Source organism: Oncorhynchus kisutch, unplaced genomic scaffold, assembly GCF_002021735.2.
Source record: "Oncorhynchus kisutch isolate 150728-3 unplaced genomic scaffold, Okis_V2 Okis04b-Okis11a_hom, whole genome shotgun sequence".
NCBI lineage: Eukaryota > Metazoa > Chordata > Actinopteri > Salmoniformes > Salmonidae > Oncorhynchus > Oncorhynchus kisutch.
Window position 1 is genome coordinate 11493552 of NW_022261981.1, and position 14735 is coordinate 11508286.

Consider the following 14735-nt stretch of genomic DNA (forward strand, 5'->3'; position numbering starts at 1 on the left):
TGTTAACCAGCTCTAACATCATGTTAACCAGCTCTAACATCATGTTAACCAGCTCTAACATCATGTTAACCAACTCTAACATCATGTTAACCAACTCTAACATCATGTTAACCAACTCTAACATCATGTTAACCAGCTCTAACATCATGTTAACCAACTCTAACATCATGTTAACCAGCTCTAACATCATGCTAACCAAATCAAGTCAAATGTTATTGGCCACATACAGATGTTATTGCAGGTGTAGTGAAATGCTTGTGCTTCTAGAAGCGACAGTGCAGTAATATCTAACAACTAATATCATATTCTCAAAATACACGTAAATCTAAGTCAGGAATGGATTAAGCATATATACATATTTGTCAGAGAGGCATTGGACCAACTCTAACATCACGCTAACCAACTCTAACATCACGCTAACCAACTCTAACATCACGCTAACCAGCTCTAACCAACTCTAACATCATGTTACCAGCTCTAACCAACTCTAACATCATGCTAACCAGCTCTAACATCACGCTAACCAACTCTAACATCACGCTAACCAACTCTAACATCACGCTAACCAGCTCTAACATCACGCTAACCAACTCTAACCAACTCTAACATCATGTTACCAGCTCTAACCAACTCTAACATCATGCTAACCAGCTCTAACATCACGCTAACCAACTCTAACATCACGCTAACCAACTCTAACATCACGCTAACCAACTCTAACATCACGCTAACCAACTCTAACCAACTCTAACATCATGTTACCAGCTCTAACCAACTCTAACATCATGCTAACCAGCTCTAACATCACGCTAACCAACTCTAACATCACGCTAACCAACTCTAACATCACGCTAACCAACTCTAACATCACGCTAACCAGCTCTAACCAACTCTAACATCATGTTACCAGCTCTAACCAACTCTAACATCATGCTAACCAGCTCTAACATCACGCTAACCAACTCTAACATCAAGTTAACCAACTCTAACATCACGCTAACCAACTCTAACATCACGCTAACCAACTCTAACATCACGCTAACCAGCTCTAACCAACTCTAACATCATGTTACCAGCTCTAACCAACTCTAACATCATGCTAACCAGCTCTAACATCACGCTAACCAACTCTAACATCAAGTTAACCAACTCTAACATCACGCTAACCAACTCTAACATCACGCTAACCAGCTCTAACCAACTCTAACATCATGTTAATCAGCTCTAACATCATGTCAACCAGCTCTAACCAACTCTAACATCATGTTAACCAGCTCTAACATCATGTCAACCAGCTCTAACCAACTCTAACATCATGTTAACCAGCTCTAACCAACTCTAGCATCATGTTAACCAGCTCTAACATCATGTTTTGCAAAAAAACATCACGAATTGCAAAAATCGCTGAAGTTGGAGACTTTTATCTCCCTCACCAACTTCAAACATCAGCTATCTGAGCAGCTAACCGATCGCTGCAGCTGTACATAGTCTATTGGTAAATAGCCCACCCTTTTCACCTACCTCATCCCCGTACTGTTTCTATTTATTTACTTTTCTGCTCTTCTGCACACCAATATCTCTACCTGTACATGACCATCTGATCTTTTATCACTCCAGTGTTAATCTGCAAAATTGTAATTATTTGCCTACCTCCTCATGCCTTTTGCACACATTGTATATAGACCCCCCCTTCGTTTTCTACTGTGTTATTGACTTGTTAATTGTTTACTCCATGTGTAACTCTTTGTTGTATGCTCACACTGCTATGCTTTATCTTGGCCAGGTCGCAGTTGCAAATGAGAACTTGTTCTCAACTAGCCTACCTGGTTAAATAAAGGTGAAATGAAAAAAAAAAAAAAAAAAAAAAAAAATGTCAACCAGCTCTAACCAACTCTAACATCATGTTAACCAGCTCTAACGTCATGTTAACCAGCTCTAACCAACTCTAACATTATGCTAACTAGCTCTAACATAATGTTAACCAGCTCTAACGTCATGTTAACCAACTCTAACTAACTCTAACATTATGCTAACTAGCTCTAACATAATGTTAACCAGCTCTAACATAATGTTAACCAGCTCTAAGTAACTCTAACATCATGCTAACCAGCTCTAACATTATGCTAACCAACTCTAACATCATACTAACCAACTCTAACCAACACTAACATCATGCGAACCAGCTCTAACATCATGCTAACCAGCTCTAACATCATGCTAACCATCTCTAACATCATGCTAACCAGCTCTAACATCCTGCTAACCAACTCTAACATCATGCTAACCAACTCTAACATCATGCTAACCAACTCTAACCAACTCGAACATCATGCTAACCAACTGTACGTAGAGTGCCTAGACAGGATTGTGTCGAGGCACAGATCTGGGTAAGGGTACCAAAAAATGCCTGCAGGATTGAATGTCCCCAAGAACACACTGGCCTCCATTATCCTTGGAGGATTAAGTTAGAAATAGGTGTTAATTAAACAGGTAAGAAGGCTTCAAATACTTTACGTTTGTGATTTCAAAATTCTGATAAATTAGCAGTGTAAAATAAAAACATTATTAGGAGCAGGATGGCCAACGGACAGGGCTGCCGTGCTCTAGCTCTTAGGAAACTTTGCAGAATTTAGCTTTTTATGTGTTATTTCTTACATTATTAGCCCAGGAAATGTTTGGTGTTATTACATACTGCCGGGAAGAACTTTTGGATATCAGAGTGGCGGTAATGCACCATCATTACCAGCATTACGACCAGGAATACGACTTTCCGGAATCGGATCCTTTGATCATACCCTCCAGGGCAATTGAACTGATTCCAGAGGCTGTTCCAAAACACCGCCGGTGGAAAAGAGGTATTCAGAGTGAACTTTTAGTCCGACTCAGGTAGCCGTGCACACTGCTTCCGAGTTTGTTACTCTCTAATGTTCAGTCTCTGGATAGTAAAGTTAGAGTTGGTTAGAGTTGGTTTCCTTCCAGAGAGACATCAGGGATTGTAACGTACTCTTTCACGGAAACATGGCTCTCTTGGGATATAATGTCTGAGTCCGTTCAGCCAGTTGGGTTCTCAGTTCATCGCACAGACAGGACTAAATATGTCTCCGGGAAGAAGGGCGGGGGTGTATGTTTCATGATTAAATAATCATAGTGTAATTGTGATAACATACAGGAACTCAAGTCCTTTTGTTCACCCAACCTAGAATACCTCACAATCAAATGCCGACCGTATTACCTCCCAAGAGAATTCTCTTTGGTTATAGTCACAGCTGTGTATATTCCCCTCAAGCCGATACCACGATGGCCCTCAAAGAACTTCACTGGACTTTATGAAAACTGGAAACCACATATCCTGAGGCCGCATTTATTGTGGCTGGGGATTTTAACAAAGAAAATATGAGGAAAACATTACCAAAGTTCTATCAACACATTGACTGTAGTCCCTCTGCTAAAACACTTGACCACTGCTACTCCAACTTCCGGGATGCCTACAAGGCGCTCCCGGCCTTCCCTTCAGCAAATCTGATTACGACTCCATTTTGTTGCTCCCTTCCTATAGGCAGAAACACAAACAGGAAGTATCCATGCTAAGGACTTTTCAACACTGGTCTGACCAATTGTAATCCACGTTTCAAGATTGTTTTGATCACGCGTACTGGGATATGTTCAGGTAGTTTCCAAGAACAACATAGAAGAATAAACTGATACGGTGACTGAGTTTATCAGGAAGTGTATAGGAGATGTTCTACCCACTGTGACTATTAAAACCTAGCTTAACCAGAAACCGTGGATAAATGGCAGCATTCGCGCAAAACTGAATGTGCGAACCATTGCATTTAATCATGACAAGGTGCCTGGGAATATGGCCGAATAGAAACAGTGTAGTTATTTCCTCCGTAAGGCAATCAAACAGGCAAAACGTCAGTATAGAGACAAAGTGGAGTCTCATTTCAACGGCTCAGACACGAGACGTATGTGGCAGGGTCTACAGACAATCACGGGAAAACCAGACACATCGCGGACACTGACGTCTTGCTTCCGGGACAAGCTAAACACCTTCTTCGCCCGCTTTGAGGATAACACAGTGCCACTGACACGGCCCACTACCAAGAACAGTGGGCTCTCATTCTCCGTGGCCGACGTGAGTAAGACATTTTAGCGTGTTAACACTCGCAAGGCTGCCGGCCCAGACGGCATCCCTAGCCACGTCCTCAGAGAATGCGCAGACCAGCTGGCTGGAGTGTTACAGACATATTCAATCTCTCCCTATCAGTGTCTGCTGTCCCCACTTGCTTCAAGATGTCCACCACCTTCTGTCATCATGAAGTGATTTGAGAGATTAGTCAAGGATCATATCACCTTTACCTTACCTGACACCCTAGACCCACTTCAATTTGCTTACCGCCCCAATAGATCCAAAGACGATCCAACCGCCATCACACTGCCCTATCCCATCTGAACAAGAGGAATATCTATGTAAGAATGCTGTTCATTGACTACAGCTCAGCATTCAACACCATAGTACCCACCAAGTTCATCATTTCTAATTTGTTTTATTTCTTTAACCAGGCAAGTCAGTTAAGAACAAATTCCTAGGAACAGTGGGTTAACTGCCTGTTCAGGGGCAGAACGACAGATTTGTACCTTGTCAGCTCGGGGGTTTGAACTTGCAGCCTTCCGGTTACTAGTCCAACGCTCTAACCACTAGGCTACCCTGGTCTCAAGGCCCTGGGTCTGAACCCTGCCCTGTGCAACTGGGTCCTGGACTGACTGACAGGCTGCCCCCAGCTGGTGAATGTAGGAAACAACACCTCCTCATCGCTGAACCTCAACATAGGGGCCCCACAAGGATGCATGCTCAATCCCCACCTGTACTCCCTGTTCACCCATGACTGCGTGGCCACACACGCCTCCAACTCAATCACCAAGTTTGCAGATGACACAACAGTAGTAGGTCTGATTACCAACAATGACAAGACAGCCTACAGAGAGGAGGTGAGTTCACTCGGAGTGTGGTGTCAGGAAAACAACCTCCCACCAAACATCCACAAAACAAAGTGGCTGATCATGGACTTCAGGAAACAGCAGAGGGAGCAGCCCCCTATCCACATCGACGGGACTGCAGTGGACAAGGTGGAACGTTTTAAGTTCCTCGACGTACACATCACTGACAAACTGAAATGGTCCACCCACACAGACAGTATGGAGAAGAAGACGCAACAGCGCCTCTTCAACTTCAAGAGGCTGAAGAAATGTGGCTTGGCACCTAAAATCCTTACAAAATATTACAGATGCACAATTGAGAGCATCCTGTCAGGCTGTATCACCGCCTGGTATGGCAACTGCACCGCCTGCAACCACAGGGCTCTCTAGAGGGTGGTGCGGCCTTCCCAGCGCATCACCGGGGGCAAGATACCTGCCCTCCAGGATACCTACAGCACCCGATGTCACAGGAAGGCCAAAAAGATCATCAAGGACAACAACCACCTAAGCCACTGCCTGTTCACCCCACTATCATCCAGAAGGCGAGGTCAGTACATGTGCATCAAAGCTGAGACCAAAAAAACTAACAAAACAGCTTCTATCTCAAGGCCATCAGACTGTTCAATAGCCATCACTAGCACATTAGAGGCTGCTGCCTATATACATAGACTAGAAATCACGGAACACTAGTCACTTTAATAATGTTTACATATGTTGCATTACTCATCTCATATGTATATACTGTATTCTATCCTATTCTACTGTATCTTAGTCTATGCCGCTCTGACATTGCTCATCCAAATATGTAAATATTCTTAATTCCATTCCTTTACTATAGATTGTGTGTATTGTTAGATATTACTTGTTAGATATTACTGCACTGTTGGAGCTAGAAACACAAGCATTACGCTACACCCGCAATAACATCTGCTAAACACGTGTATGTGACATGTAACATTTTATTTGATGTTGCTTTTTTTGGAGGGGGGGGTATCTTTTATTGACCAAATTAAATGTCAGTGGCCATTGGCGCTTCAAGTGTTAACCAACTCTAACATCATGCTAACCGAGTTCTTAAGGGTTTTATGAGACTAGATAAAGGAAGCCAGCCCATCAGCTGTAGAGACCCTCAGTCCATGTTGTCAGTACATCGAGGTCAGAGGTCATGCTACTTTCTAGTCCCTTCTGGAAAGCATCAAGACAGACAGTAAATAAAATAACAGAAGAAGCAATGCAGGAACAGGGAGGAGAGATGAGGCAGCAGCAGTTAGCAGCAGGGTGTGAGGTGGTGGGCTGTGAGTGTTGAGTGTGTAGAGGAGATCCAAATATACCTCTGTGGTCCTATTCACCATCATCTAGGGAGAGCAACACCAGCGAGAGGTGAAGAGAGGAGAGAATGGGAGGTTAGTGCATCACAACGACACTATGGCTGCACCATGCTGTACAATGGTGGGAAGAGTCATGGTAACAACATAACAGTCAGGATAACAGTCAGGTACCGGTACACAACATTAACACCACAGACATGAACACAGTAACACAGGGTACTACTTTTGTCAGCATACTGATATTATAGAACATCTACGGAGTCAAATTATACTATAACAGTAACATCAGAACTCTGCACCTTCAAGTTCACAATAACTACATCTACAACAACCACAGTGAGGTCGTGTCCTATGAAGAAAGCTATATCTACTCAGGGTTTTGGGGCACTAACCAAAACGTTGCTGGATTGAATCACTAAGCTGACAAGGTAAAAATCTGTCGTTCTGCCCCTGAACATGGCAGTTAACCCGCTGTTCCCCGGTAGGCCGTCATTGTAAATAACAATTTGTGCTTAATTGACTTGCCTAGTTAAATAAAGGTTATATGAATAAATCAAAATAAATGACTAAATAGTGTGATAGGTATTTTAATATTTTAAAATACATTTACTCCTGAGGTGCTGACCTGTTGCACCCTCTACAACCACTGTGAGTATTATTATTATCTGACCCTGCTGGTCATCTATGAACATTTGAACATCTTGGCCATGTTCTGTTATAATCTCCACCCGGTACAGCCAGAAGAGTACTGGCCACCCCTCATAGCCTGGTTCCTCTCTAGGTTTCTACCTAGGTTTCGGCCTTTCTAGGGAGTTTTTCCTAGCCACCATGCTTCTACATCTGCATTGCTTCCTATTTGGGGTTTTAGGCTGGGTTTCTGTACAGCACTTTGAAATATCAGCCGATGTAAGAAGGGCTTTATAAATACATTTGATTGATTTTATATTGTTTTCTTCCTCAAAAGAAGGGGATGATGACGCAATCTTTGCGAGAAGGAGGGAATCTGATTTAGCTCAGACACTTCATTCAGGATAGTGGAGTTAGCCCTGAGTTAGCCTGCCCTGGAGCAGGTTAGTTCTGAATTCAGGATAGTGGAGTTAGCCCTGAGTTAGCCTGCCCTGGAGCAGGTTAGTTCTGAATTCAGGATAGTGGAGTTAGCCCTGAGTTAGCCTGCCCTGGAGCAGGTTAGTTCTGAATGCAGGATAGTGGAGTTAGCCTGCCCTGGAACAGGTTAGTTCTGAATGCAGGATAGTGGAGTTAGCCCTGAGTTAGCCTGCCCTGGAGCAGGTTAGTTCTGAATGCAGGAAAGTGGAGTTAGCCCTGAGTTAGCCTGCCCTGGAGCAGGTTAGTTCTGAATGCAGGATAGTGGAGTTAGCCCTGAGTTAGTCTGCCCTGGAGCAGGTTAGTTCTGAATGCAGGATAGTGGAGTTAGCCCTGAGTTAGCCTGCCCTGGAGCAGGTTAGTTCTGAATGCAGGATAGTGGAGTTAGCCCTGAGTTAGCCTGCCCTGGAGCAGGTTAGTTCTGAATGCAGGATAGTGGAGTTAGCCCTGAGTTAGTCTGCCCTGGAGCAGGTTAGTTCTGAATGCAGGATAGTGGAGTTAGCCTGCCCTGGAGCAGGTTAGTTCTGAATGCATGATAGTGGAGTTAGCCTTGAGTTAGCCTGCCCTGGAGCAGGTTAGCCCTGAGTTAGCCTGCCCTGGAGCAGGTTAGCCCTGAGTTAGCCTACCCTGGAGCAGGTGAGTTCTGAATGCAGGATAGTGGAGTTAGCCCTGAGTTAGCCTGCCCTGGAGCAGGTTAGCCCTGAGTTAGCCTGCCCTGGAGCAGGTTAGTTCTGAATGCATGATAATAGAGTTAGCCCTGAGTTAGCCTGCCCTGGAGCAGGTTAGTTCTGAATGCAGGATAGTGGAGTTAGCCCTGAGTTAGTCTGCCCTGGAGCAGGTTAGTTCTGAATGCAGGATAGTGGAGTTAGCCCTGAGTTAGTCTGCCCTGGAGCAGGTTAGTTCTGAATGCAAGATAGCGGAGTTAGCCCTGAGTTAGCCTGCCCTGGAGCAGGTTAGTTCTGAATGCAAGATAGCGGAGTTAGCCCTGAGTTAGCCTGCCCTGGAGCAGGTTAGTTCTGAATGCAGGATAGTGGAGTTAGCCTTGAGTTAGCCTGCCCTGGAGCAGGTTAGCCCTGAGTTAGCCTGCCCTGGAGCAGGTTAGCCCTGAGTTAGCCTGCCCTGGAGCAGGTTAGTTCTGAATGCATGATAGTGGAGTTAGCCTTGAGTTAGCCTGCCCTGGAGCAGGTTAGCCCTGAGTTAGCCTGCCCTGGAGCAGGTTAGTTCTGAATGCAGGATAGTGGAGTTAGCCTTGAGTTAGCCTGCCCTGGAGCAGGTTAGCCCTGAGTTAGCCTGCCCTGGAGCAGGTTAGCCCTGAGTTAGCCTGCCCTGGAGCAGGTTAGTTCTGAGTTACCTGGCTAACTCCTAAAACCTGATTCCTAGGATAGCCCTGTGGTCAGAGTGCAGATAAAGGACTAGTGATTGGTGCGCTGTCTGTGTGGTACCTTGGACTCGACATCTGCGTTGTGGTCGATCTGGAGCAGCAGGGCAGCAGCCTTAGTGTCGTCCTTCCGTGCGGCGATGTGGAGCGCCGGGAGCCGGACCTTTCCTTTAGTGTCATTCTCCAGGAGCAGAGAGACCACCTGTTCATGTCCCTGCTGCAACGCCACCGCCAGGGGCGTGAAGCCATCCTACAGTAGAGATAACAGTCACTATATATACTATACCACACTGCAACAACACCGCCAGGGGGTGAAGCCATCCTACAGTAGAGATAACAGTCACTATATATACTATACCATACTGCAACAACACCGCCAGGGGGTGAAGCCATCCTACAGTAGAGATAACAGTCACTATATATACTATACCATACTGCAACAACACCGCCAGGGGGTGAAGCCATCCTACAGTAGAGATAACAGTCACTATATATACTATACCATACTGCAATACTAACCCTGACCTCTGACCCCAACACTGTACGGTACTACCTCTTATAAGACTACCAGAACACTAGCAGCAGTGAGGGGCGTTGTCATCGGGGGCTGTTGCTGTGCAGTATTCTAACAATATTACACTGAACAAAAATAGAACCGCAACATGCAACAATGTCTACCATTTTACTGAGTGACAGATCATATGAGGAAATCAGCCAATTGAAGTAAATTCACTAGGCCCAAATCTATGGATTTCACATGACTGAGCAGGGGTGCAGCCACTTGGCAGCCAGGCCCACCCACTGCGGAGACAGGCCCACCCACCGGGGGGACAGGCCCACCCACTGGGGAGACAGGCCCACCCACTGGGGAGACAGGCCCACCCACTGGGGAGACAGGCCCACCCCACTGGGGAGACAGGCCCAGCCACTGGGGAGACAGGCCCACCCATCGGGGAGACAGGCCCACCCACTGCGGAGACAGGCCCACCCACTGCGGAGACAGGCCGACCCACTGGGGAGACAGGCCTACCCACTGGGGAGACAGGCCCAGCCACTGGGGAGACAGGCCCAGACAATCAGAATGAGTTTTTCCCCACAAAAGGGCTTCATTACAGACAGAAACACTCAGCACGTATGGAACATTTGTGGGATTTTTCATTTCAGCTCATGAAACATGGGAACTACACTTTACAGATTGAGTGACTGACATCCTTGTTCCTTCACTGTTTCAGTTGCCTCTCCTGCCCTCTCTAGTACCATGTTTTAACATCACTATTATACAGTACCATGGTTTAACATCACTATTATACAGCCCCATAGTTTAACATCACTATGATACAGTCCCCCATGCCCTGTGTAGTGAGTTAGTATGAAGAGTAGAAGGGTTATAGGGTCGGTCTAGAATACTGACCTCTGTAGCGATGCCCTGTGTGGAGCCATGGTCCAGCAGGTATCTGACCACCTTCTGATGATTCTCCTGAGCAGCCATGTACAGAGGAGTGAAGCCATTCTACAGGAGACACAAGACATACTGATTAGTCAGTAATACAGACAACACAGCCATTACAACAGTACATTATTATAGTAATACAGACAACACAGCCATTACAACAGTACATTATTATAGTAATACAGACAACAGCCATTATCACAGTACATTATTATAGTAATACAGACAACACAGCCATTACAACAGTACATTATTATAGTAATACAGACAACAGCCATTATCACAGTACATTATTATAGTAATACAGACAACACAGCCATTACTACAGTACATTATTATAGTAATACAGACAACACAGCCATTACAACAGTACATTATTATAGTAATACAGACAACACAGCCATTACAACAGTACATTATTATAGTAATACAGACAACACAGCCATTACAACAGTACATTATTATAGTAATACAGACAACACAGCCATTATCACAGTACATTATTATAGTAATACAGACAACACAGCCATTATCACAGTACATTATTATAGTAATACAGACACAATACAGCTATTATCACAGTACATTATTATAGTAATACAGACACAATACAGCCATTACAACAGTACATTATTATAGTAATACAGATAACACAGCCATTATCACAGTACATTATTATAGTAATACAGACACAATACAGCCATTATCACAGTACATTATTATAGTAATATACACAATACAGCCATTATCACAGTACATTATTATAGTAATACAGACACAATACAGCCATTATCACAGTACATTATTATAGTAATACAGACACAATACAGCCATTATCACAGTACATTATTATAGTAATAGACACAATACAGCCATTATCACAGTACATTATTATAGTAATACAGACACAATACAGCCATTATCACAGTACATTATTATAGTAATACAGACACAACACAGCCATTACAACAGTACATTATTATAGTAATACAGACACAATACAGCCATTATCACAGTACATTATTATAGTAATACAGACAACACAGCCATTACTGCTGTACATTATTATAGTAATACAGACACAATACAGCCATTATCACAGTACATTATTATAGTAATACAGACACAATACAGCCATTATCACAGTACATTATTATAGTAATACAGACACAACACAGCCATTATCACAGTACATTATTATAGTAATACAGATAACACAGCCATTACTGCTGTACATAGTCCATCTGTAAATAACCCACCCAATCTACCTCATCCCCATACTGTTTTTATTTTATTTACTTTTCTGCTCTTTTGCACACCAGTATCTCTACCTGTACATGCCCATCTGATCATTTATCACTCCAGTGTTAATCTGCTAAATTGTAATTATTCACTCCTATGGCCTATGTATTGCCCACCTCCTCATGCCTTTTGCCCACCAGTATCTCTACCTGTACATGCCCATCTCTCCAGTGTTAATCTGCTAAATTGTAATGATTCACTGCTATGGCCTATGTATTGCCCACCTCCTCATGCCTTTTGCCCACCAGTATCTCTACCTGTACATGCCCATCTCTCCAGTGTTAATCTGCTAAATTGTAATGATTCACTGCTATGGCCTATTTATTGCCTACCTCCTCATGCCTTTTGCCCACCAGTATCTCTACCTGTACATGCCCATCTCTCCAGTGTTAATCTGCTAAATTGTAATGATTCACTGCTATGGCCTATGTATTGCCTACCTCCTCATGCCTTTTGCCCACCAGTATCTCTACCTGTACATGCCCATCTGATCATTTATCACTCCAGTGTTAATCTGCTAAATTGTAATGATTCACTGCTATGGCCTATGTATTGCCTACCTCCTCATGCCTTTTGCACACAATGTATATAGATTATTTTTTTCTACTATGTTATTGTTGTTTATTGTTTATTGTTTACTCCATGTTTAACTCTGTGTTGTTGTCTGTTCACACTGCTATGCTTTATCTTGGCCAGGTCAGCCAACCTGGTTAAATAAAGGTGAAATAAAAAAAATAAAAATAAAAATTATCACAGTACATTATTATAGTAATACAGACAGCACAGCCATTACAACAGTACAGTATTATAGTAATACAGACAGCACAGCCATTATTATCTCTCTAATTCTCTCTTTCTTTCTCTCGGAGGACCTGAGCCCTAGGACCATGCCTCAGGACTACCTGGCATGATGACTCCTTGCTGTCCCCAGTCCACCTGGCCGTACTGCTGCTCCAGTTTCAACTGTTCTGCCTGCGGCTATGGAACCCTGACCTGTTCACCGGACGTGCAACCTGTCCCAGACATGCTGTTTTCAACTCTCTAGAGACAGCAGGAGCGGTAGAGATACTCTTAATGATCGAAAAGCCAACTGACATTTACTCCTGAGGTGCTGACTTGTTGCACCCACGACAACTACTGTGATTATTATTATTTGACCATGCTGGTCATTTATGAACATTTTAACATCGGGTACCGGTACAGAGTCAATGTGGAGGCTATATACAGGGGGTACTGGTACAGAGTCAATGTGGAGGCTATATACAGGGGGTACCGGTACAGAGTCAATGTGGAGGCTATATACAGGGGGTACCGGTACAGAGTCAATGTGGAGGCTATATACAGGGGGTACCGGTACAGAGTCAATGTGGAGGCTATATACAGGGGGTACCGGTACAGAGTCAATGTGGAGGCTATATACAGGGGATACTGGTACAGAATCAGTGTGGAGGCTATATACAGGTGGTACCGGTACAGAATCAATGTGGAGGCTATATACAGGGGGTACCGGTTCAGAGTAAATGTGGAGACTATATACAGGGGGTACCGGTACCATGTCAATGATGAGACTATATACAGGGGGCACCGGTACAGAGTCAATGTGGAGGCTATATACAGGGGGTACCGGTACAGAGTCAATGTGGAGGCTATATACAGGGGGTACCGGTACAGAGTCAATGTGGAGGCTATATACAGGGGGTACCAGTACAGAGTCAATGTGGAGGCTATATACAGGGGGTACCGGTACAGAGTCAATGTGGAGGCTATATACAGGGGATACTGGTACAGAATCAGTGTGGAGGCTATATACAGGTGGTACCGGTACAGAATCAATGTGGAGGCTATATACAGGGGGTACCGGTTCAGAGTAAATGTGGAGACTATATACAGGGGGTACCGGTACCATGTCAATGATGAGACTATATACAGGGGGCACCGGTACAGAGTCAATGTGGAGGCTATATACAGGGGGTACCGGTACAGAGTCAATGTGGAGGCTATATACAGGGGGTACCGGTACAGAGTCAATGTGGAGGCTATATACAGGGGGTACCAGTACAGAGTCAATGTGGAGGCTATATACAGGGGGTACCGGTACAGAGTCAATGTGGAGGCTATATACAGGGGGTACCGGTATAGAGTCAATGTGGAAGCTATATACAGGGGGTACCGGTACAGAGTCAATGTGGAGGCTATATACAGGGGGGTACCGGTACAGAGTCAATGTGGAGACTATATACAGGGGGTACCGGTACAGAGTCAATGTGGAGGCTATATACAGGGGTGTACCGGTACAGAGTCAATGTGGAGGCTATATACAGGGGGTACCGGTACCATGTCAAGGTGCAGGGGTATAGGTTAATCGAGGTCATTTGTAAACTGGCTATGCATAGATAATGAACAACGAGTCAGCAGCTCCTCTTCCTGGGGTATATTTTGGATCCCCATAAGTTTCTGCCAAGGCAGCAGCTACTCTTCCTGGGGTTTATTATGGATCCCCAATAGTTCCTGCCAAGGCAGCAGCTACTCTTCCTGGGGTTTATTATGGATCCCCATTAGTTCCTGTCAAGGCAGCAATTACTCTTCCCGGGGTATATTATGGATCCCCATTGGTTCCTGCCAAGGCAGCAGGTACTCTTCCTGGGGTTTATTATGGATCCCCATTAGTTCCTGCCAAGGCAGCAGCTACTCTTCCTGGGGTTTATTATGGATCCCCATTAGTTCCTGCAAAGGCAGCAGGTACTCTTCATGGGGTCCGAACATATTATAGCTCAGTGTCAATACCTCTCACAAATACAAGTAGTGATGAAGTCTCTCCTCCACGTTGAGCCAAAAGAGATGGATATGTCATTAATGTTAGCTCTCCGTGTACTTATTTACTATCCTTTTTTTGTACGTTGCGGTGATTGACAGAGTCGAAAGCCTCGGTTAGGTCAATGAAGCCGGCTGCACAGTACTGTCTTTTACTGAAGGTGGTTATGATATCGTTTAGGACCTTGAGCGTGGCTGAGGTGCACCCATTACCAGCTCGGAAACCAGATTGCATAGTGGAGAAGTAACGGTGGGATTCGAAATGGTCGGTGATCTGTTAATTAACTTGGCTATCGAAGATTTTAGAAAGGCAGGGTAGGATGGATATACAGTGGGGAGATTAGATGTCGTTACAATTGTCAGGAAAGTCCGGCGCCGACAGAGA

General features: G+C 44.4%; 1 protein-coding gene across 1 annotated transcript in view; it reads right to left on the reverse strand.

Annotated features, from left to right (window-relative positions):
* The window catches only part of LOC109879649 (ankyrin-3), a 90905-nt gene that overhangs the window by 18763 nt on the left and 57407 nt on the right, over positions 1–14735 (reverse strand). The window contains exons 5-7 of the mRNA XM_031813065.1: positions 10199–10297; positions 8852–9037; positions 6312–6335 (exon numbers count right to left, since the gene is read on the reverse strand). Coding sequence (XP_031668925.1) covers positions 6312–6335; positions 8852–9037; positions 10199–10297 — 309 coding nt within the window. The remainder of the gene's footprint in view (positions 1–6311; positions 6336–8851; positions 9038–10198; positions 10298–14735) is intronic.